This window comes from Azolla caroliniana, unplaced genomic scaffold (assembly GCF_043228905.1).
Source record: "Azolla caroliniana isolate FFs.n. ecotype wild unplaced genomic scaffold, voAzoCaro1.0.p SCAF_10, whole genome shotgun sequence".
NCBI lineage: Eukaryota > Viridiplantae > Streptophyta > Polypodiopsida > Salviniales > Salviniaceae > Azolla > Azolla caroliniana.
In genome coordinates, this window is record NW_028230445.1 from 19,469,808 (window position 1) to 19,493,450 (window position 23,643).

At 37.3% G+C, this 23,643-nt stretch overlaps 3 protein-coding genes and 1 non-coding gene across 5 annotated transcripts in view; 1 reads left to right on the forward strand and 3 right to left on the reverse strand.

Moving 5' to 3' along the window:
• LOC147859421 (uncharacterized) overlaps nucleotides 1-4,754 on the forward strand; it is an 8,858-nt gene extending 4,104 nt beyond the window's left edge. The window contains exons 6-9 of the mRNA XM_087326307.1: nucleotides 1,107-1,238; nucleotides 1,637-1,722; nucleotides 2,173-2,376; nucleotides 3,102-4,754. Of these exons, the coding sequence (XP_087182433.1) occupies nucleotides 1,107-1,238; nucleotides 1,637-1,722; nucleotides 2,173-2,376; nucleotides 3,102-4,494 (1,815 nt within the window). The 3' untranslated portion in view covers nucleotides 4,495-4,754. The remainder of the gene's footprint in view (nucleotides 1-1,106; nucleotides 1,239-1,636; nucleotides 1,723-2,172; nucleotides 2,377-3,101) is intronic.
• A 798-nt stretch (nucleotides 4,755-5,552) lies between these two features.
• Nucleotides 5,553-12,339, reverse strand: LOC147859422 (CSC1-like protein ERD4). The gene is made up of 6 exons (XM_087325246.1): nucleotides 12,043-12,339; nucleotides 11,820-11,953; nucleotides 11,174-11,569; nucleotides 10,222-11,051; nucleotides 6,635-6,890; nucleotides 5,553-6,324 (listed from the first exon to the last, which is right to left on the reverse strand). The coding sequence occupies exons 1-6, from the start codon at nucleotides 12,308-12,310 to the stop codon at nucleotides 5,878-5,880; spliced, it is 2,331 nt and encodes a 776-aa protein (XP_087181372.1). The 5' UTR covers nucleotides 12,311-12,339; the 3' UTR covers nucleotides 5,553-5,877.
• A 3,088-nt stretch (nucleotides 12,340-15,427) lies between these two features.
• Nucleotides 15,428-15,498, reverse strand: TRNAG-GCC (transfer RNA glycine (anticodon GCC)). Its single transcript has one exon. It is a non-coding gene; the product is annotated as a tRNA-Gly (tRNA).
• A 1,710-nt stretch (nucleotides 15,499-17,208) lies between these two features.
• On the reverse strand, nucleotides 17,209-22,726 carry LOC147859424 (subtilisin-like protease SBT2.6). Of its 2 annotated transcripts, XM_087325698.1 has the most exons (10): nucleotides 22,361-22,726; nucleotides 22,060-22,204; nucleotides 21,227-21,612; nucleotides 20,840-20,935; nucleotides 20,642-20,714; nucleotides 20,229-20,514; nucleotides 19,449-19,777; nucleotides 18,736-18,979; nucleotides 18,018-18,299; nucleotides 17,209-17,708 (listed from the first exon to the last, which is right to left on the reverse strand). In XM_087325698.1, the coding sequence occupies exons 1-10, from the start codon at nucleotides 22,684-22,686 to the stop codon at nucleotides 17,275-17,277; spliced, it is 2,601 nt and encodes an 866-aa protein (XP_087181824.1). In that variant the 5' UTR covers nucleotides 22,687-22,726; the 3' UTR covers nucleotides 17,209-17,274. The 2 variants fall into 2 exon arrangements, with proteins under 2 accessions (XP_087181824.1, XP_087181825.1); XM_087325699.1 differs by lacking the exon at nucleotides 22,361-22,726 and having other exon boundaries at nucleotides 21,227-21,608; nucleotides 22,060-22,181.
• Between the last annotated feature and the right edge of the window lie 917 nt (nucleotides 22,727-23,643).

Consider the following 23,643-nt stretch of genomic DNA (forward strand, 5'->3'; position numbering starts at 1 on the left):
ATTTCTTGATATACTCTCATAGTAACAGAATGCATTTGCAGACCTTTACTATGTTGAATAGAGTTTACCATGTGCATGCATTTATGGTTTTGGCATGTGAGGTTTCCAACGTTTAGCATATGTTCTCGATCTTGAACCATGGACCATGGAGAAAAGGTCTGTCAGTATGAAAAGAGCAAAAGCTATTGTTATGAAAGCTTTATGTTTGCTCTTTTTGACATGTCACTGCTAGTTGTGAAAAACCATAAATATTAATGATATTACTGCTGAAATGTGATGATAATCCTGGAAAACCGACCCCAGCAGAATGCAACTTCACTTCTCACTGCTGTTAAACTTAATATTTGATTGGAACAATCATGAATGATGTTTATGCATCAGTTTTTCTCACTCTGGATGAGAAACAACCATCCTACTTTTGTATTCCCAATTGCATTCTAAATTTCTCCAATGAGCCGCATACTCTTCAAGTTGATTTGAAACTCTTGGTCCTGACCATAACGGTTTTCCAATAGTTTGTTCTTCCCTCTTATATTTGATTTTTATACATGTGACCTCTTATCTCTTACCCGCTCCCCCCCCCCCCCCCCCCCCCCCCCCCCTCTCATGTTGAGCAAATCTTGAATATAACATACAACAGCATCATAAAAAGTGGAGTAGTTAAATCTGCAAATTGTAGCATGGACGTAATAACTCTAGCTATCAGTAGAACTGTCATAGATGCAGTTTTCTGGAGTGGCAGGAGAGTAGTTGAGCAATCTACTGGTGTATCTTATGAAAGGGAAGGCACGACAATGTTTTGAGATTTAATTCACTGGTGATGGCTGACTAACTAAGATTTCCAAGGATTTCTACAGTTTTTTATGTCCTGAATCTTCTGATTTCCACAGTAATCTAACTTTTGGAAAACCATGTTTTTTAATAAATAGTATAAAGCACAAGTCTGAACATTTTATGAAAAATATTCGTGTGGTTTTATGTTCAATGCCACATGGATTATTTTGAATATTGGACTTTTAATCTTGTGATCAATCCTGTGTCTGATTTTCATGTGCTGAGCTCTTGGCAATTGTTTCTTGCTTCATTGGGTGTATTATCTTTGTTAGCAAGAGATAAAACTTATTATAAAGTTTGATATTTTAACTGTGATTTTTAGCTTGTCGGATATGCACAATGCTCGGAGTGGAATGGAGGTGCTTGCTGAGATGTTGAGTGCTATAGATCCCAAAAACCGACAGGTATTATGGGAATAACGTAATTGAAGGACTAAATTTCTGCATGTTCATGTAAATTTATGTCTGTTTGTTTTTGTTGATTTATGATTTCTGCAGGTTTGTGTTTTGTTGTTTTCAGTCTTGTTTTGTTCGTTAATATGTATATTTGTGTATTTACTTAGATAGAGAATTCATAAATACATGGATATCTAGAAATTCATATTTATGCATGAGACATATGTACTGACATGGATAATATATGTTGTGGAAATATTTACATTTTATGTATAAAGGACTAGTCTTGTGCTGCATTATGATCTTTTGATGGGCTGTAATTATAAATCTGTATTCTCAAGGCTTTGTACGATGAAACTATCTTTTGGCAATGGAAGATGAGTAAAGTTTATTTTATTTTACACTAGGCTCTAAGGGATGAAGTGATTGTGGAGCTTGTAGAACAATGCCGTACTGCGGAGAGACGAGTGCTGCAGCTTGTGAATTCAACTTCGTAAGTTTGTGCTCAACTTATTAGTAATCTCGTGTATGCCATCTTTATAAAGTTGAATTTCTTGTAATTAGAAGTGATTATTTTCGAATTTCTGTAGCTCTTTACTCTTCCATATTGATTCTTCAACAAAGTAGATAAAATGATCTTGTAATTGAGGAGGGTATTAAAAGTTTCTTGTTCCATTGCTCTCTGAAAATCTAGAAGAACTGCTTGCAAATTGGTAGGTAACCTTTTGCAGGTGTTTTTCCATGGAAATTTTGATTAACATAATTTTAGTTTTGAATCACTCCAACCAGGACAAATGTGATATTTTAAAATCTTTGTTCCTGAAGGTGTCAAGATTTGCTTAAGAGGCTATAGATGCAATTAAATGATTGTGTTTTCTGCATTTTTCTGTTTTTCTCCTCCCAAGGATCTTTCTGATAATTTAGTTGGGCTTTCTTTTGACAGGAATGAAGAGCTATTACGTCAAGCCTTAACCTTAAATGATGATTTGAAAAGAGTACTAGCAAAACATGATGCCATTCAGTCAGGTGCTCCATTGCTGAAGGAATCTTCTACAGCCCCACCTCCTCGTGTGACATCCCCATCCCCTTTTGTTGGTAACCGGTCGCAAAAGGATTCAGATGATGTGTTATCTCAGCTCACTCACAGGTCAAATAGTTATATAATAAATGCTGAAAAGAGCATCTAATTATTCTTAATTTGTGCCATTTTCAAGCTGAGGGAGTATTCTTCTATATTTAAAAAGGAGCTTCAGTTTAGGAGAGATGGGATCTACTCAAATTTGCTGGATCGTTTTGAAATCTAGTGCTGTCATATATTATTCAATGGGTTTTGTAAAATGATAAGATGAATAGAAGTTGCAGTAAAATATCATAGAGTCTGTTTCCTCTACCTTGGAAGGAAGTCCAACTATGGGTGGGGGGGAGGTGTGGGAATTAATTTTATAGTGAACATGTCGATATATCATTGATGCAGGAAGAAAGAAAATATTCATTTGTTATAAGCACATGATTTATTTTATAATTGGATTTGTAAAAATGCTCCCTGGAGGGGTGTTCGTTGCTGAACATGTCTACATGGGTTTCACAGAAAATGTTCATTCTGTAGAGTACGTCATTTTATAACCATGGAATAACATAAATATACAGATACATGATAACTCTGGAAAGAAGTTTTCTGAATTAAATGGAGGCATCTAGAATTGGCAAATCAGAGCAAATGCATTTACCCCTAAAAACTCGCATGTTGCAATGCTTTAAAGTAAATAACTTGTATGATAGCTTGAATCCATTCATGATGACAATAGCCTGTTTCTGATAGTTTGCGATTGATTTATCAGATAATTTCCTGAACTTTATTTTGATTTTCTTCAGACCTGCAAAGCCCACCACAGTGCCTGTTTCTTCCAGTGCTCAACTTGCTTTACCTCCACCTATTCAACAGCCTAATAACAATGTGGCACCTCCTGCAACTACACGTGCAACAACATTTGATCTGTTGAGTGGTGATACATTTCAGAGTACAACTGAATCTCCTCTATCAACTCCACAGAAGGCACCCGATTCTCTTGCATTAATAACTTTGGATGGGCCACCACCAAATGTCACCAGCAGTTCAGGATTCCAAACTGGACAATTTAACACTGGTCAGCAGACTTATATGCAGCAGAATGGAACATTTCCTACTCAGTTTAATGGTTCACCAGGGCAGATGAACAACAATAGTTATGTTGTACCTTGGGCACGTGGTCCATCAAGTTCTTTTCAGACTTCTGTTAACCCTAATGACTCGTCCTTCCACACAGAACAGACTGTTATTCAACCCAATGGCTCTGCTCTGAGTCCACGACAAGCAGCTTTAATCTATGGTGGCACTCCTGCAAGTGGCTCTTCCCTGAGTCCGCAGCAAACTGCATTAATATTTGGTACAAACCAAATGCCTCCTTCAACCTCTGGTTCATCGATGAGTCAACAGGAAAACTCTATCTATGGTGGGGAACAATCGAATTCTCATATACTCCAAAGGCCACTTTCAGACTTACCTTATGCAACACCCCAGTTTTCTAATGTGTCACAACAACCAAACTTTCCTTACGTAACGCAGATTTCGAGCATGATTCCACAACCTTCATCTTCACAAGTATATCAGCCTTCAGTTCAGCCTACATCTCCACAAGGATATCAGGCTTCATTTCAACCTACATCTCCACAAGGATATCAGCCTTCTTTTCAATCTATGTCCCCACAAGGATATCAGCCTTCTTTTCAACCTTCATCCCCTCAAGGATATCAACCTTCTTCTCAGTTTCAACCTCTATACTCAACAGGTCAATTCCATCAGGAACAAAGCCTTGGTCAAGGGTCATATGCATCGTATACTGTACCATCTGTGCAGATTCAGCAAGGCTTGGGTGCACAGTCATCTAACCATCCTTTACCTCCTGCACCATGGAGCATGGAAAATACATCATCTTTACAGACCTCAAATGTATATGGAAATTCATCAGTACTTCCCTCTACATCACAGCATCAACAGCAGTTGTACCAAGCATCATCTCATTTTCAGCACACTAGCCTTGCTGGACATATGCAAAATCTTTCTTTGCAAGGACATGGTACTAGTTATTATCCACAAACTCAATCAATGCCAACATTCACGACAGAATCTGACTACACAATGGTTCGAAAGCAAGGTAACCCAAAGAAGGAAGTGAAAGATGATGGTCTTTTCAAGGATCTATTTGATATTGCAAAAGTGAAGAAGTAAGAGGTAGATCTGGATGAAAATGATTTAATGGTGGGTTAGGAAATTTGCATCTCTGGTCAGATTGTTATCTATGATCACGTTCAGATTCCGCACCGTGTTGTATATCATTATTGTGAAGACCTGTAGTATCATTGATCAAAGCAGTTTTACTAAACAAAGTCTCTTTTGAGGATATTTTAAAACTTTGATATGTGTACTTAGCACAAGAGTGTAAAATGGTTGTGTAAGCATTAAAATAAGATAAACCACATTGTTTTTTTGTCTCACTCAGATTCACATACATTGGTTGTGAATTCACTTTGAGAGCCATATCAGTCTACCAGATTCTCAACAAGTAGGTGACACATGCTTGATATATTTATATATTGATAATTACGAAGCTTTAAAGTTAATCATGTTGAGTTTTCTTCTATTTTATGGAAAAGAGATCATATTTGTAAATGTTGATCTGTCTAAACTATGGATCATGTACACATCAGGGTTTTATAAGAAATAAATTTATTTAGTTCCTTTGCGTAAGTATGGTGGTAATGTAAATAATCTGAGATGAAATGGAGAGATGATATGAAATGCCAAACATTGTGAGAAGGGCAGGTAAATGTGATAGCAACAATTTTTTTGCCACTTCTGCCCATGTTCAGGTAGTCAAAATGTGTATATTGCTTGATTATGCATATCTGTTTGGGTGTCTAGAGAAGTGGAATGACGTTTCAAGAAGATAACATAGAGGCAGCCAAGGGCACTTCATTTACATGTGGGCTGGTATTATAAACTCTTCATGGTGGAGTACAGCTTTACAAACATTGTTAATTCTTTGCAAAAAGACATGCTTATCTTGTAAACTAAAGGGTCACCAGGAAATTTATGAGGTCATAATTGACCAAGCAAAAAATTAGTTCAAGTGGATCCCAACAATCTTTTAGATATTTTGTTCTCAATTTATAATTTACATGTAATTTGGTTCAAGTGGACTGCCTTGAATGAGAAGATGCCTAGTTTTATTAAGCATGTTAACCCATGTTAATAGAGTCTATCTATTGATGAGATATTGATCTCTTAAAGTATCATGCTAAAATAATGTTTTGGATACAACAAAAAATCTCTCTTGAAATGTCTTTTGTTTCAAGTGCACCTTGTGATTTGATCATCTTTTGTCAAGAATAAACCAGAAAAGAGGATATTAAGATAATGATTGCATCCTTGAAGTTTGTGTTCGCGAAGAACCTTACGGGGTTTCAGCTTATCTTTGAAAAAGTGAGCGAGGGTTTCAACATTTTGAACTAGGAAGAGGGGAGGGAGAAATGAGAAGGAAAGAATTAATAGATCACCAACATTGATGGATTGGCTTAATTCATTAAGCATGAAAATGGAGGAAGGGATAAACTAGAATGAAGAGGGAATGGGTAAAGTAGGGGACATGAAACGAGAGGAAGGATGTGAGGATGAAATATTGGACTTGGCATCTTCAAAATTATCATCATGGTCAATATCAAAAGTATCAATTCCTGTGAGGCAAGTTGGCACGAATGTTGTGAGGATGTGAGTATGGGAGATCACTTCTCTAGTATTAGAGTCTGCATCACGAGCAATAGAGAGGGGCATGTCTATGAACATTGGATATGAGTTTTGGTGACTCAACCATGCATACATGATTGTTGCAAGTGGCAAAGGTGCCATAGCCATTGTCGATGCAAGTTCATGGTTTGACTTCATCACCAAGTAGCCCAACATTACCATTTGTGATAGAAACAATGCCCCTACAACTCTTGCTTGCATGTGTGGCCACATTCTTCCCATGCTTTCATACAATGGGTAATTTACATTTAGTACCTGCATGCAAATGCTAACTCTTAAGTTTAATGAGTATGTCCCTCTCTCAAATTCAATTTGTACGTCTCTTTGATGATCCCTTTATGTCTCTCATGATATTGACATGCACATTTATGCCCTTTGTTCAAATGTTTATAATCTACCATGAGTGAAATATTTTTTCTAGCGAGCATGATCACCTTGCTTATTAAAGGTTTATCCACGTTAGAGTTGTGGTAAATAAATTGTCAAGTTCTTTTATTGTTTTTACAAGGATGATATGATGTTGTTTAAAAATGGCAAAACATGACAATAAAAGCAAAAAGCTTACCTGGTTTTGCATGATGACCAAAGCAAAGGCGAAATAGGCAATGGTGAAGGGCAAGATCATGGGAGAGATGATAGCATACGAGATTGCAATGACGACTACCATCATGTCACCTGACATTAATTTGGCATAGTTTAACGGCTTTGGCATCCATGTCTCCCTTTCCTCTTGTAATGTCTTGCACTTGAACTTCCTCTTTAGGTGATACACAACCCATGCCATCACTCTTGACAACCTCAACCCATAACCCACGGAGAACCTGTCCCAATTAATTTAAAAGATCTCTATCAACATATAAACTATGGGCATTTCTTATAACTCATCCTTATCAGAAATTAAAAACACAACCCATCTCATATGTGACTAATTGTTGGCTTATCTATGATACAATTTCAAACAACTGCCTACATCATCTCGTTTAGATCACGACCCTTGCCGTGATCCAATATCTTCTCATTAGATATTTGTTTACTATATTTATATTGCTAAATGTTCCCTATTTGGCAACTCACTAAGTGAATATCATCCCGTTTTGACATTAGCAACAAAACTAAGTGTAGGATGTAATATTTGCAATGTAGATCATCAACATGTTCACCCTTTAATCATTTCTGTCTCTTGATGGCTACATTAACACCTCCAATGTTCACTTTATATTGCTCAAACATTAGCAAATATTCTAACTTTGTTTCCTAGGCTAGAAAAATGTAATATACATTTGCGTCATAGTTAAAAGTCTTTTTCTTGTTTCACAATATACGTTTGTCTCAAACTAGATGACTTTTTTGCCTTAAACTTTGCCTAAGGAATTACTTAAGATAATCACATTAAAGATACATATGTCTTTCTATATGTAGGTTTTACTCCATCACGTGTTGCTATGTTGCATCACTGTGCTTTGGCAAAGGAAAATCTTGATAATGAATTTAGATAAGAGCCACAATGAATGCAAACATTCCAATGGGTGTGTGCTTTGGCATGAGGTGTAAGAATTTTGGACGTCTAATATGACTCTTTTTAGCCTTTCTTGATGTCTCCTCATGCCAAAATTCTTGATCCAATATTGTAATTTTTTACGAAAGACTTTGAAGTGCTAGTTTTCTTCAATTACAATATTCAAAGTCTTTCGTAAAAAATTAACTTTGTAATACATAGTCATTTAAAGAGCATTTTAGAATTGATACCCTCATTGATTGAAAATGTGACAAATTGTCTAGAATTCTCTAGCGTATTTCTATTTCCAATAGCTTGGCCTGTTTTTGTTATGGATGTGCATCTTTACTTTTCACTATCTTTGAAAGAGCTAAAGCTACATTGCAACATTATTTTGTAAATGATTTCCAGAACACACCAACAATGTCTTTATAAAGATATTTTGAAATGGATATTCTTAAGAAAAAGTTGAGGATTCTCCTTAGTTGACAAGAGATAAATGTGGGCTCTCTTTGTCAATTTAAAAACAATCTTTTCATAAATATTCTACTCATATGATACTCATGTCAAATGTATTATATTAAATCATGCTAATGTGAGCAAGTAAGTTGACTATTTAAATATAGCAAAACACTAGGACATGACTAGTTGCATGAATATGGTGAACATGTTGTAATAAAATGGCATTGTATACTAGTATGGAGAAATTGTGGGCTCTGTATTTTCCAAGATCATGAGGGTGTGAATACTATTTAGTTACATCACAATGTTTATGCGAATGTTTGCTCACGACAATGCCTCAATTGAAACATGACATGTTCAAGACCTTGAAAGAGTTATAGAAAAAGGTTATGATGAAGAAGACAAACAGAAAGCTATGGGAACAACTAAATGCTTTAGACAAACATATTAGCTTAAAAACCCTATCCCTTCAATTCTCAATTATTGTCAGCAAGACCAGAAACCAGATGAGCATTCCATTGAAACACCTTACCTTACAAAGAGTTTCAAGTAAAGGAGTCCGACTTTTACAAAGCATGTCATACTTTATGAGTAAATTATGGTTTAGAGCAATCTCTACTAATGTCGTAGCCATAATTTCAAATAAAGTTGGCTTTACTTTTCCAACTTTCACGTTATAACTTACACTAATTTTACTAGTGAGAGATACATGAGAAGGGAGCAACCAAGTAGTATTATTGAATGGATACTAGTGATATAAAGCACATGACTGATAGATAACTGCTAATAGGATTACATGTAAACTATATATATAAATAAATAAAGTGAAATAAACTACAAACTAATTATGCATATACGTATAAATGACTTTGTAAAACAAACAGATACATATATATCTTGTTAATGTCCACGAGACACTTATACGGCCAAGGTCAAGCGCGTGTTGTGGGTAAAACTTGGTTTCACTCAAATTTAGCTTCTGATGATATCGGTGATACACCATCATCCTCGAGGGAGAAAAACATGAACTATTGGACCTTCGAGTAAAAAACATGACTTCGTAGCAAGCAAAAGTTCTCATTTTCAAACTCAAGAGTCTTGGATGCTTTGCCACTATGATCCTCTTTAGTTTGATGTGTCATTATCACTCTCTATGGTTGACTTGTGGCTATAGGTTCATAAGAGAGAGATCACATAGCTTGACTCATGGTTTGCATATATTTGGTCCTATTTAGCTAGGCATTGACACACGCCAAGTTGTGGATATAGGTTCTTCAACCAGGTGTGGGATGATGAGGTAGGGTTAGGCATGTTAGGATGTGATTCTGTAAATGGGCAAACAATCCACGTTTGAAAGTGTTTGGTAGTGTTGTGCATATAATGGCTTTTGGGATGTTCATAAGGATAGAGCTTGTTGTTCGATGTCCATAAAGATCTCAATGTTATTGTTTTGTTGCTTGTAGCTAGAATACCTACTGTACACTTGTTACAATGTGATTTTCCCCCTTTTGGCACCATTTGATGATGCCCCATTTGCTCGCAAAATTAAACAACTAGTTTGTTTTTGATGGTTCCATCACAGAGGAGGAAATCCAATTGTTCACAAGAAGTCTGATCCATGTTCTCAAGGAAGGGTTCTCAGCTCACTCATCCATGAGCTTCGTTTTCCCAATAGTTTTGAAATGTTCATGCACACTACTAGATTGAATAATAGCTTTTATAACAATTCATTGACTCTAGCATAGGATGGGTCAACATGTATAGGGTTTCCATACTTCGGAAAGAAGATAATTTTGTAGTTTGATGTAACTTTTGCAATGATACATTAGATATTTCCCAAGTCGTAATACATTAGTCATGCATCAAAGTCATATTCATGGAGTAATCTAATGTGCCATCAAGAAACAAGTATAGCAAATCCTATCATCCAAGACATTTATAAGCTGTTATACCAATTTTCTAACAGGACCAAAGATAACCTTCGGCTAGATAAAATATTAGAACGCGGGATAGAGATTTGAAAGAGCAAACTGGACATTCCGAATTTCTACTAAAAGAAATAGTGACGCAAGTTTTCGGTAAGAAAAATAAGGACTCCGAGTTTTTCTAAGAAAACAAAACCACTACTCCAGGGTATTTTCCCACGGGGAAGTGTCCGATTTATAGTTAAAGGGGGGCAAAGATGTTGAACTTACTTGAGTGAGACGAAGGTGATGAAGAATGTGGACTGTGGAGGGATGGAAGCTACGAGGAGGTGCAAGGTGTCCGATGGGTGATCGAGAATATCTTTCAAAACCTTGAAAACCGATGAAGCTAGAGTGACCCCTACCAACACATTCAAGACACTGAAATAGAAGAACTTTCCGGATACCGATAGTCTCCTATGCGTGGCACATGCCAATCCCTCCACCTTCGACAACTTTGAAAGAAAAGACGACAAAACTTCCAAAACTCCTAGCAATGCCAATTGTGGGAGATATGCAGAGATCAGTGTCCTCGCGAGCCTTACCTTCAAGACAGTCCTTAAGAAATGGAACACTTCGATTCTCTCTAGGTCCTTAAGATTTATGATCCCAGCTATCGCAACCATCGGCACAATGTGGATGCATATGGTCACAACCACGATCGTGCAAACCACCCATTTCCTCATGGTCCTAGACCACCACCCAAGTCCCACATTCTTCCACATCACGTCCTTCGGGTCGGGCGCCAGGGTCGTGATCCACCTCCCCACGGCTTCCGTATTTTGCTTTCTTGTGGCCAAGCATGCAGCTACCCGGCTATTGAACACGACGAATGCTGCCCCCATCTGTCGCTGTTTGAGTGTGGTTTTCTTCTCCATCTCCCATTGCAACAATAGTTCTTCAACTTTGGCCTTGTAAATCTCCACAAAGTCCACTCTTTCACCCCATAGTCCGAGCCATCCTTGCTTTACAAGCCGTCGATGTCCAGCTACAGCAGCATCCACCTCCGCTCGAGCCAATTTCCGTCTATACTTCTCCATTTCCTTCCAAATCTTGCTTATCTGAAATCAGCACATTAACAACATTAGAAGGAACTCGGAGAAAGAGAGACTCTTCCCCTGAGTCATGTGGGAAAGAGGCCATTTTTCATGGACAAGTTGGGCCATTTTCCAATGACAAGTACCTTCTTTATGTCCACCACAACTTGGCTCCTCACATAAGTGTCCGGGTGAAGTTTCCGGAAGACGGCATCCACCTCTTGTGCATAGCTCTTCGGGATAGCTGCGGCTGCACCATCCACATCATCAGAAAGTCCATCATCTGAGAGTACACTAGAGCGTACCTTGTTAATAGAGATTATGGGCTTCGGTTCAGGTATGTCTCGCACAAGGACAGTGAATTGCTCGGGCCGGCACATGTTCGAGCTTATGGAAATGTGGGCATCGTGCGCGCGTGCGCCCTTCAACTCTTGCATCCTCAAACCAATGACATGCCGACCACTCTTCCACAATACAACCCAAGTGCACAGCGACATCCAATATGCACCCACCACGAATGCCCATATCCGACTGCTCTTCCTCTGGGGATGGGAGCCACATTACATAGGTACATTATATAAAACTCCCCATCCTCAACATACATGCACATTTATGAATGCATGCCTGCCTGCATGTATGTACGTATGTATGTATGGATACATAGATGGGCACAAATACATACACATACACACACACATATATGGTATGTGGGAGGTTTTCCATGATTTAGACAATCTTTATTGATGAATTTTGATCATGTCGATGATATAACATATGGTTGAATGTACTTACCCGGATATTTCCGATGGTAAGGCGATCCAATGTGGACGATGTCAATGCATCATCATGCTTGTTTTCTTCTGTAAGGCTCACCGCAAGGCAAACAGGAAGGCTATAGCATGCTGTCATACCAAGGATTACAAACACTACATACATAATAACCATGATCAATGATTTGCTAAAATCATTGTATTAGTAATCAACACGAATCGCGACACCACATAACATCGCTTACTAGAGCGGAGGAAGATGATGTAGACAGTGGCATCAAGCCCACCCATGGTGATCAAATCATTGTCTGAAGCTCTGCAAGACTCGAGGATCCAAGACAGGTAATGGTGATTGATGATGTACTGAGGAGGGCCAAGGCCCCTCCGAATCCTGTTGGGATAATAAACAACATAGTTCCATGGTTTGGTAGAAAGCCACGAATGGGCAAAGATCAACGCAATGCAGATAGCAGCAGATGTAAGCAGAGACAAGAGGAATGCAGTGAGCTCCATGGTACCATGTGATGATTCATGGAGATGGTGATTTTTAATTATCAAAGTGTACAAAGCATTGGATTTGGTGGGTAAGGAGAGGAAGATTAAAATTCACAAGAGCTCTTTTGGTTTCACACTGTCTTCTTGGTTCATGGCTTGTCCCGTCTTGTCCTGTTCCTCTTGTCCGGAACTCGCTCATATGTCCACTCATGATGCATGGTTTTAACGTGTTGGGGTAAAGAGAGGAAGATTTAAAACTTACAAGAGCTCTTTTGGTTTCACACTGTCTTCTTGGTTCATGGCTTGTCATGTCCTGTTCCTCTTGTCCGGGACTCGCTCATATGTCCACTCACGATGCGTGTTTTTAACGCGTTCTGCTGCCATGACCTTATACCTCAATAGTTCCTTTGATGGGCAGCAATGGTTTCCTAGCGTCACTTGTTCCACTCCATACAACCTGAACTTGTTCACAATCGTAACACGTCAATGCTTGTCCATGGTCATGCGAACCTTAAAGCCTTCAGTGTTTCGATGATTCGAGGGGTAGTCAATTGTTGACTGAGACACTTTAAGGTCAATCATAAAGCCTACCATGAGGCCATGCTTTACGGTTTGTATTGATTTTGTTCCTAGCTGAGTGCTCGCTTCTTTTCATCTCACGAAAGTGGTCCATATTTGCTTAGAGTTCATTGATTGTGATCATTGATACAATGCTAATATTTTGTCAACAAATAACTGAGAGATTTTCAATTAGTTTCAAAAGCTTATGGTTGATTATAAAGCCTCGTTGAGTGCTCATCTATTTAGTGGTCAAGATCTACTAGATTTCATCATTTATGTTTCGTGAGTCAATCTTAATATTTCATCAATAGATTAGTGAGAGGTCTTCGATTGTTTTGAGAAGTTAAACTCCATTATAAAGCCTATAAGGTATTGCTTAAAGTAAGTATATTCCTAGGTGTGTGTTGGATTGTTTTCGTCTTATGAAAGTGGTTTAGATTTGCTAGATTTAATCAATTGTGTTCCAGTATAATGTTAAGCTTTCGTCATCGCACGTCAACGAGTTAGGTATGTACATCTCAGTTGTGAGAAGGCATGATTTGAAATTCGTAAACCATGATGTATTTTTTACTCTATTTCTTCTACCTTATATTAGTGTGCATCATTGTTAACAAAAAATAATTCCATTCTTTTTATGCCCATGAATATATATAGTTCTTACTAATAACTCAAGAATAGACTCTCAACTACTTCCTGATTGTCTATTGAAGAGAAAATGGCTTTTCATTTGCTATACATTGCATTGCATGTTTCTATGAAGACATGCACCAAACGCCTACCACCCGACGTGCATGTTTACCCAATTGACAATAGGCATCTTATTAGAGTAGTGAGAAAATACATGTTGTCATTGCCAATAGTTTTTATCCTATCTCATCAATAAAAAGTGTCAGTATCAACATACCATGTGTTCTTCTTGTATGTATCTTTAACGTGTGCATACATTACCATAATATCCAGACAACACGAAGGTGACACGTCTTATGTACATTTTGCCAATGTTAATTGTGCTTGCTCATACCTAACTATGGGTGGCAATAGTTTATAGTCAATGATAGAAGTGTATGGTATTTTGATACTTTTACAATGTCAATTTATATCTTAGTTCATCTCCAATGATGTTGGTATATATTGTTTTTAATGTGATATACTTTTCACTAGTATTGCAAGTAAATGTTTCTTTCCTTTTTTCTTATATTGTGAGTTGTGACTATGTGAGTGTAAGAAAAATCTTTCTCACGCATAATGGAATACTTTCGCCATCACAACCAATTATTTTTGACACTCCCTGATGTACGAGTATCATAATATGCACCTCTCTTCATTTAGTAGGGTTAAACCCAAAAGCCTAAAGAAGACCTATCTTTCAAATATAGACATTGTTTAATATACAAACAATTATAAGATAGTTCATAAGTTGAGAACACTGCATGCCAAACATAACAGTAGAAGAAGGTAACAAGAAATACTCGAAAAGAGTTGAGAAAATACTTGGAAGGTATGATATCTATAGTTGGAACACGAGCACTTGGACATGGCTTATTTGAATAATTTCAGTGAAACTCAACAACCTCATCATGAGCATTAACTAAATTCTAGGAAGGTTTCATTGTGCAATCAACTAAAGATCATTGTTCCCAATCGCTGAAGTTACAAAGATATGGATGAAAGAACTTAGATTAAAAAATCTCTTGGTGCAAGAATCCTCATGATCATTTCAATTTGAGAAGGTGGTGGGTAAACTCAATTGAGGAAGGGCATCATATATATATATATATATATATATATATATATGACAACCCATTATAACTCCAACTAGAGGTCATGAAAGGTTGTAAGCCATCATTTGTCGAACTAATGACTTTCATTTTGGGTCCTATAACTAGTAAGACATCATATCATCAAGTGTGTTGGTTGTTACATAATACAAACTGATTGTCATTTGTTGTTATGGGCAATTGTGGAACTCAAACTCTTGGCATGTGCATTATGAGGCAAGGGCTTGAAACTGGTAGTGGCACATCCCTTATGTGGTTAAAATCATGAAAGGATCATACAAAACTTCAACTCATCACACAATTTGAATCACAAATACAATGTTAGATGGTCTCCTTGCACTACAATGTTTGTTCGTCTTTCTTTTTTTAGGTTGTACACACATTCTTACTATTTCTAACTTTCACGACAACATGAAAAAGTTTTTTTACTATAAATATTCAATTTTCATGGTAGAAAAATTAGTAGTGTTTCTTAATGTTTAGAAAATATCACGTACAACTTTAGTAGTAAATGAACTTTCTTAGACAATTAAAAATTGGGATTGATGTTTAATTAGTCTACTAACAATGCGTGAAATTGTCATAATACCATATAAAAGTTGTGTAATGCATAAGTCCAACCAATGCATCGTAAGAAATAGTGCATTTTATGGAATTTAGATTGATTTAATCGGCACCCCATATATTTATATATATACATTTGGTGGATAAACAAGGCTAACCGTGTTATGAAACCCATAAACAAGAGAAGTAAATGTTCAAAAAGCCACAAATAAGAGGCATTTAAAATGCATATTGCACTGGCCGGGAATCGAACCCGGGTCTGTACCGTGGCAGGGTACTATTCTACCACTAGACCACCAGTGCTCATTATATTTTACAGTAATATTTATTATATATATACAATGTTTCAATATATTTCTTCTCAGCAACACTCTTTTTTTAACGAGGATGCAAAAGGCCTTTGCTATCAACTAAGAGCCTCTTGATCTGTATTCCAAAGCTCAATCTAATGCATGTATGGTTATCCAAGTGCATATACAATGAACATAATGTGACATTACATTCAAAATTAAAGAACATGAATCTTTACATGGAAATTGTATGTTGGGGAAACATAAGATCACACAAAGCAAGATTCTAATGTTGAATTGTCACTTGTCATCTTATTGCATCAGGAATAGGCACAACCAAGTATCCTTGAAAATTTTCCCAAACTCAATCGAATCTAGATGACATACAACGATGGATTAGGAACATTATGTGTTCAGTTGTAATTAGTGAACGCCAAACATAATCATTCGGTGAATATTGACATGGTAGTTGGAAGATATAGGCTTGAAACTTGCTCTAAGGTTGAGACATAACGCCATACAATCAAGCACATGACACTCCCCGCAAATCTATTACTTGATAGGGACTGAATGTTTCACAAGCCTACTAGTTTGATTGCAAGGTGAGCTTGAGCCATAAAAAAACTCCGTTGGGCTCCTTCCTCTTGATCATCGAACACATGTTTCACTTCGTATTCATGTTCAAGTGTTGACTAGAGATCATATATATATACAGGTAGAGTTACACTAGATGGAACTGGGAATGATCGATCCACACAATCTAGATAGTGATGGTTCAAACACCAAACTAAGGGATTTAGTTAAGATCTCACTCTCTTTGGTTCAACTAGACTCCTACTTATCCGGTGAATGGCATAAACAAGGTACAAGCCTAAGAATGTCATAGTTGTGGTATGAGACACAAACATGCAAGGGGTTGCGTTGAGGTGGTATGTGTCTCTTAAGGAGTATAACTGTACAACCACACAACAAGCTTAAAACTCTTTAATTTGCAGAACACATGGTTTGGGTATATATATATATACTCTGCAGATATGAAATTGGGTACATTCCATGGAACAAATCGTTGCAGGATCGCATTCGCATTGCGAGATGTCTGAATCATGGCCACCCTCAAAATTGACTAGTGTTTCGAAACAACCCATGTCCCAAGTTGTCTGAATCATGGTCCCCCACAAAACCAACTCATGATGTGTTACCATGGGAATGAGCAGCACAGATAATAAGTGAGGAAACATGTACAGAATGCAATCATGTTTAGATCTCACCCATGATGCCTTTAATCTTAATCATGATCCCTTGCATAAATGGTATTCGTGAGGATGAGCTACATCGACAATACGCACGAAAATGTACATACATAAGACAACAAGTGCAAAATCTATGCCTGTATGTACATATCTTTTGGTGTAGATAAAGAAAGATAGCAAGTGAAAATCTATGCCTAGATGTATATATCTTTTGGTGTAGATAAAGATAACAAGTGAAAACCTATGCCTGTATGTATCTATCTTTTGGTGTAGATAAAGATATCAAGTGAAAATCTATGCCTGTATGTATATATCTTTTGGTGTAGATAAAGGTAGCAGGTGAAAATCTATGCCTGTATGTATAGATCTTTTGGTGTAAATAAAGCTAACAAGTGAAAATCTATGCCTGTATGTATAGATCTTTTGGTGTAGATAAAACAAGTGCAAAATATGTATATATATACATGCTAGGATTAGAAAAGGAAGAATGATTATGTTTATCACTATCATCATCAAAAATAGATATAGATGTATATTTTCTAACTAGTCCCAATCCTTATAGCCAATGGCATTCTCACAAGATGGTTTTGATTACCAGTCAGCAGAATGGAACCATAAGTATATGCAGCAGAAAAGGAGGAGGCAGGGGAAACCACTCTCAGTTCTATAGCAAGGCTGACTGATCCCCCTGTTGGTATAGTGAAGGAATTTGGAGTAACTTCCACAGCTATCCCACTCGGTTCCACAAGAGAGACAGTGTAAGTCTCTGTTTCTCCACCCACGTTTGTGACTGTCCTCATGATTGTTTTTGAGTTCATCATGTTGGAAATGGTGATGGATGGGCTGTTTAGGTCTACTGGTCTCCTCTGCTTTTCCTTTGTGTCACAACTTGAGCCAGTTGCATTTAGAACCTGTGTCTCTTGATCCACTATTTCAGACATTGCACATAAGAAGTTGATGTAATCTTCATAACCTGCCAGTCAGCATATTTATACACATATATATTAGGTTCATTCATTAATAGCAAGGAGAGGAGAGGTTCTCAGGGAATCTTCTCTTCTGGCATACTTTATTTTGCTTTCCATATCAGAAACATCAAAGCTTAAATATCCATACATGCACTACATGAATACATAGACAAATTCATACATACATACATAAACATACATTCTTTTCCGTGCATACACATAAATTCTTTTCACTTCACACATACATACACAGACATTCTTTTCCATGCATACACATAAATTCTTTTCAATTCATACATATATACACACATTACCTGCATCAAAGACCAAGCCTGGATCAATTGCAGCTGTGGCATTCAGAGCTCCACTCCCGAAATCGAATGGTGTCGCAAGTTCAAGAACCACAGATCCATTTGTAGCATAGTGTTGTGCAAGCAATGGGAATCCTTGTTTGTCAAGAATAGAGGCAGTGGTCATCATCGCTGAAGCAACAGCTGCTGGACTCCAGTCAGGGTGAGCCTGAAGTATGAGAGCAGCAACGCCAGCGACATGAGGTGTGGCCATACTTGTTCCAGACATTAGAGCAAATTCTTGGCCTGTTATATATACATTATCACACACAGTGAAAAGTAGAACGACAATATTACTGATGTTGCACAGTAGAATGATATGATCTATGTAATCGCGCCAAACCCTTAATGAGGATTGAACTTGGGCACGCTCAATGTAAATCCATGGGCAGAGTTTTAAGTTATGAGAACCCCAAAAGGAGTAGAAATTTGGCTGATGTTTTTTTAATTCATAATCTTATGGTTATGTTTTTGATGAATATTTCTTGTATTTCCATGTTTTATTGGAAATGTGGGTAAAGTTTTCAAGCTCTTTTCGAAATCTTTGGCTTGCCTTAGGCGAATTTTGTTGTAATTCCGTATTTATATTGTAAAAATGTATAGATAGGAAGAAAATGTACTTTCAATCTCCACGGATCTCAAAATCCACAAAATGGGGGGAGTGGGGACGATATAGCATTACCTTGGAAATCATCAGCTTCATCAGTACCAATAGGGGTCCATGCACCCCAAATTAGAGACCCAGGGGCTACTATATTTGGCTTGAGAACATCAGCATCTTGGAGGCTGAAGTCTTTCACACATGGCCCTCGGGATGAGAAGAGAGCCACTTGTGGAGCCCTCCCTTCAAGCAGAGTTGGAGACATTCCATTCCCTAGCTTTGCTTGTGGGATTGTCTTGCTTGTGTTGTAGTAGTTTATAAGAGTCTGTCATAAAGAGAAAAGAAAGACCCAACAACATATAAGAGTTTTTTGAAAAGGACAAAACAAGATATAAAAATGTCACTCTTGTTTAACTCTAATTCCTAAAAGTGTCATTCCCACGTTCAACTGGATTCTGAAAGTGCCACACATGGCCACACTACCATGGGAAAATAATTAACATTCTCAGTAAATATCACAGAATCATAACAGATTGTCTTAGAGGTCAACAATTTCGAGAAAAACTAATTTAATTGTTTGTTTAGTTGCTTCCTTCTTGTTTCACAAATTGAATTGATTTTTAACTTTCAAAAGACGTTCATTTGTCCCATTGACGAATTTTAGCATTATGTTAAAAAAACTAGTGTGGGATTTTTTATTATCATTTTTGCCCTAAAGCCTAACCATTTTAAAAGCAATATACAGGGAATCATATATCATCTAGCTAGCTAGTATCAAGGATTTGTTACATTACCATCGAATCCTTCAAATCTGTGATGACAATCCCTGGAATTGCAAGAGGTACTGGATTGAACTTATTCCCAGGCAAGTTAGTTTTCGCAAACAAGATAAAACCGGCTGCACTCAGGTTTCGGGCAGTATCAGCCACTCTTCTCACTGTTGCAGCTCCATAAACAAAACTGAAGGAATAGGTACAAATAAGGATTTTCCCTTGCACTAGGGTCTTATCAAAAGATTCAGGTTGTTGGCAATTCATAGGGCTGTTTGAATTGATCCCAGGGTTTTTCAATAACACGTCATCGGCGAGAACGAGATCATACATTTGGTCACCCAGAGTGCCCGCTGCCCACATCATGCACATTAATTAACCACTAGATTTCCTTTTACAAAGATATTGTAGACATAGTGCATCAATTATTAAACATCATCCTCTTAATCACTTTGGAGTCTAAAATATGAGTAGTGCCCTAGTGGAAATGACATTATATTTCTTCTTAATATCAATGGATCGAGATATGAGTATGATGACCCTATATCAATGGTATCTAAACTTTATGGTGGCTTTGTCAAGTGGGCATTGATTATATCTTTCTATTATCAATGGTGTATAATTATGGACATGGTGGATGGCCAAGTGCAATGACTTACCATCTTCTTAAAATATCAATGGTATCTAAAACATGAATATGGTGACCTTGTGGAAAATGATTAACTTATAAGAAAGCTTAAAATCAACAAATTGGACAAGCATATGATCTAGAAGATGATATGCTCAGAAAGCGAAGAGACTTACGTGCAAGGCCAATACCGGAGAGTGTGACACCATTTCCAAGATAGATGGAGTTTGTATATCGTCGGTCATCAAGGCCAGCAGCGACAGACATAATCCATGGGCTGAACGAGGCCATAGTCCTCGGGTAAGGACCTGCATTACCAGCTGCTTGCACAACAAATACTCCTGACTTCACAGCTGATAAGAGTGCCACATCAAAAGCATTTAAGAATGTGAGGCGGGTGCTCGATGGTGGACTGCTTGGTCCTACTGATAAACTCAGCACATGGACACCATCCTTTGCAGCCTATTTTATTTTTTTAAAGCACCACATATAATCAAACGTAAACACAAGTGTTGCTCCAATGATTGTTTTTTGAAAACAAAAATGCTGTATAATTTATGCAAATTTATGTTTCTTCTCAGAAGCTTACTTGATCAATTGCTGCCACAACATCAGAAACAAACCCTCCAAACTTCCCGTAGAGAGCTTTATACGAAGAAATTCTGGGGATGATTAATTGCAGTACATAAAGCCAATCATTATCAGTCAAGAATAAAGTAGGATTCTAGTAGAACGAGAGAATATGTAAGAAATAATCTATTATATGAGAATTTATAGATATCATCACCTTGCACGTGGCGCCATTCCGCTAGCATCGCCGAAATAAAACCCATTATAGTTTACTAAGACTCCATGGTTTCCAGCAGCTATTGAAGCAATGTGACTGTAACAAGTAAAGTATCACATAGTAAGCATAGCGAAATATCACATTTAAGTCTAAAAAAACAGTATCACGTCAGAAAGCATGATAAGACAACACATTGTATGTATGTAGCAAGGTAGCACATGGTGGAAGTATTCACAAGAAGTATACATAAGCTCTTAATTTTACATCTGAAAGGAACCACATAGCAAGCAGAGAAGATATCATATACAGTAAGTGCATTGCAAGGTAGCACATAGTGTAAGTGTACATCATGATATAGATGTGACTAATGCATTTGTAGGAACATACCTTCCATGTCCATCTCCATCAAGAGGGGAGGCAAGATTATTTGATGAATTGAATGCACCTGCTGCTTGGGCTGCTGCTGAAAAGTGTTGGGCAGCAATGATCTTTCCATTGCAGATGATGTCAATGGATTGCTCACATTTTCCATGAAACCTATCTAGAGGAGGGTATGGGATAGACCCAGTAACAGAGAAACTTGGGTGAGAAGGATCAATGCCAGTATCTAGGATGCCGATAATGATTCCTTCTCCAGCACCGGATGGACCGCCCTCCATTGGCCATATTGAATCTGGTAGCCTGAGGAAATCCGGAGTGTGTGTTGTAAACTTCTCCAATTCCCAATCTCTTTCTATTCCCCTTACATTAGGCAAGTTCTTCAACATGTCTGCCTTTTGAACCAACCCACCATCAAAAAAAGGAAAGCGGGCTTGTCAACATCTAAATCCAAGACCTAAACTCTAGACATCTTAAAACCCTATTCCCTAAACTTCTTAAAACTTAGAATGTGATTGTAGACTGTAGTATGAGAAATATCTGAAACCCTAAACTCTATCCTTAAAACCCCAAAAATGTCAATGATAAAATTGTTGGAGGATAGATATAAAGAGTAAGCTTTAAATAGAATAGATATAAAATTCTCCTGTCTATTGGGATAGAACATTAACAGACATGAAAATTTAAGAAATAAATGAGAGGGAGAATGAGAGCTTATGAAGATTAGAGGGAAGGTTCTGAATCATAAGTATAATTAGCATTATCTCAATTGCAAGCTATGTTGGGAGAACAGTGAAAAAACTTGTTATTATGTATATGTGTGTGTATATAAATAAACATACCTTATCAGCATCTATCTGCACTGCAAAGCCATTAAGAACATGGCTATAGCTATAGAGCTTCTTGTAAGAACCCAACTCAAAATTGTTGCTAAGAAACTCATCGTGTTCAGCTTCTAGCTGTGCAAAGTAAGCTTGAGCTTCTAGGCTACAAAGATGGGCCCAAGAAAGAACTTAGACTGGTTTTGGAGACGAAATGTATTTAATGTAAGTAACCCATTCAAAGTTAATGATCAATTTATATCTTTAGAAAGTAGGAAATGTGTGTGTGTGTGAGAGAGAGAGAGAGACAGAGAGAAGATACCTTGCCATGGGAAGACCATTTCTTTCCTTTACATCAGAATCAAACTTGTGAACTCCAGGAAGACCATCTAGAGTAACAATGAAGACCTCCTCACCCCTAGCATGACTTGAGGTGGAGGAACAGAGCATGAAAACCAGAGAAAACATAGCAACTACAAATGAAAGCTGATGATGATAATGATGGTGATGGTGGTTATGTTGATGATCATGATCATTCATATTCGGCATAGAATTTGAGGTGAAATAAGTGTTCATATCTCTTTCATTTAGAGAATCAAACTCATTGCGAGAATCAAGCAAAGAGTGGACCAAAAACGATGGAAGCATATTAATCCATTAGGAGAGAGAGAACGTGTGATGGTGACTCGTGTGGAACAGGGGAGGCTAGATTTGGGAATTAATGGAAGCCATTCTCCTGCAGTAGAACTGATCTATATGAGAGAGAGAGAGAGAGAGAGAGAGAGAGAGAGAGAGTGTGTGTGTGTGTGTGTGTGTGTGTCATCATGTATATATATGGCCATGCCCTATGTGAGTAAACAGTGACATACATCAGTCAATTTTATGTATCGCTATCTGCTCTGCTTGCTATGAATGTTTAAATATATCTGTCTCCATCCTATGTATGTATGCATGTACGTATGTATGTATGTGTATTTGTATGTGTATGTGTGTGTATGTATGTATGTATGTATGTATGTATGTATGTATGTATGTATGTATGTATGTATGTATGTATGTATGTATGTATGTATGTATGTATGTATGTATGTATGTATGTATGTGTGTGTGTGTGTATGTATGTGTGTGTATGTACATATGTGTGTGTGTGTATGTATGTATGTATGTATGTATGTATGTATGTATGTATGTATGTATGTGGATGGATGGAAGGGAGAGCCGTTGGCAAGTTGGATATAAATGAGTAGTTGATGAAGTAACAAAAGACAAACTTTGGAGTTATACTTTTAAAAAAGAATGCATCCATAATACATACATATGCATGATACAAACATACACATATCGTACACAATAACATATGTGTGGTTTCTTTGGACGGACCATTCTCAAGGCTCTATCATCTCAGTGATCTCGTCTATTTGGTCTAATATGTCACCTTGGCCTTTTGATTATGTTAATATCACGTTTTCATCTCACTTCTTTTTGGCTCTCATTCTTTGGAATTCTCACATGTCTTTTTTCCTTTTCTTTTTCATGAAAAGAGAATATCATTTCCAACATGTTAAACCAAAAACGTTTGTTGTCAAGTTCACATAAGGTAAGATA

Excerpts from the sequence above, each read along its gene's own strand:
- LOC147859422 (XM_087325246.1), bottom strand. The coding sequence starts at position 12,310 with ATGGAGCTCACTGCATTCCTCTTGTCTCTGCTTACATCTGCTGCTATC. Across the intron at positions 11,570-11,819 it reads TTACCATCGGAAATATCCGG|AGGAAGAGCAGTCGGATATG; the intron begins GTAAGTACATTC and ends TCCCATCCCCAG. Across the intron at positions 11,052-11,173 it reads TTGTGGTGGACATAAAGAAG|ATAAGCAAGATTTGGAAGGA; the intron begins GTACTTGTCATT and ends TGCTGATTTCAG.
- LOC147859424 (XM_087325698.1), bottom strand. The coding sequence starts at position 22,686 with ATGCTTCCATCGTTTTTGGTCCACTCTTTGCTTGATTCTCGCAATGAG. Across the intron at positions 22,205-22,360 it reads AATGGTCTTCCCATGGCAAG|CCTAGAAGCTCAAGCTTACT; the intron begins GTATCTTCTCTC and ends CCATCTTTGTAG. Across the intron at positions 18,300-18,735 it reads TGAAGCTGATGATTTCCAAG|GCCAAGAATTTGCTCTAATG; the intron begins GTAATGCTATAT and ends TATATATAACAG.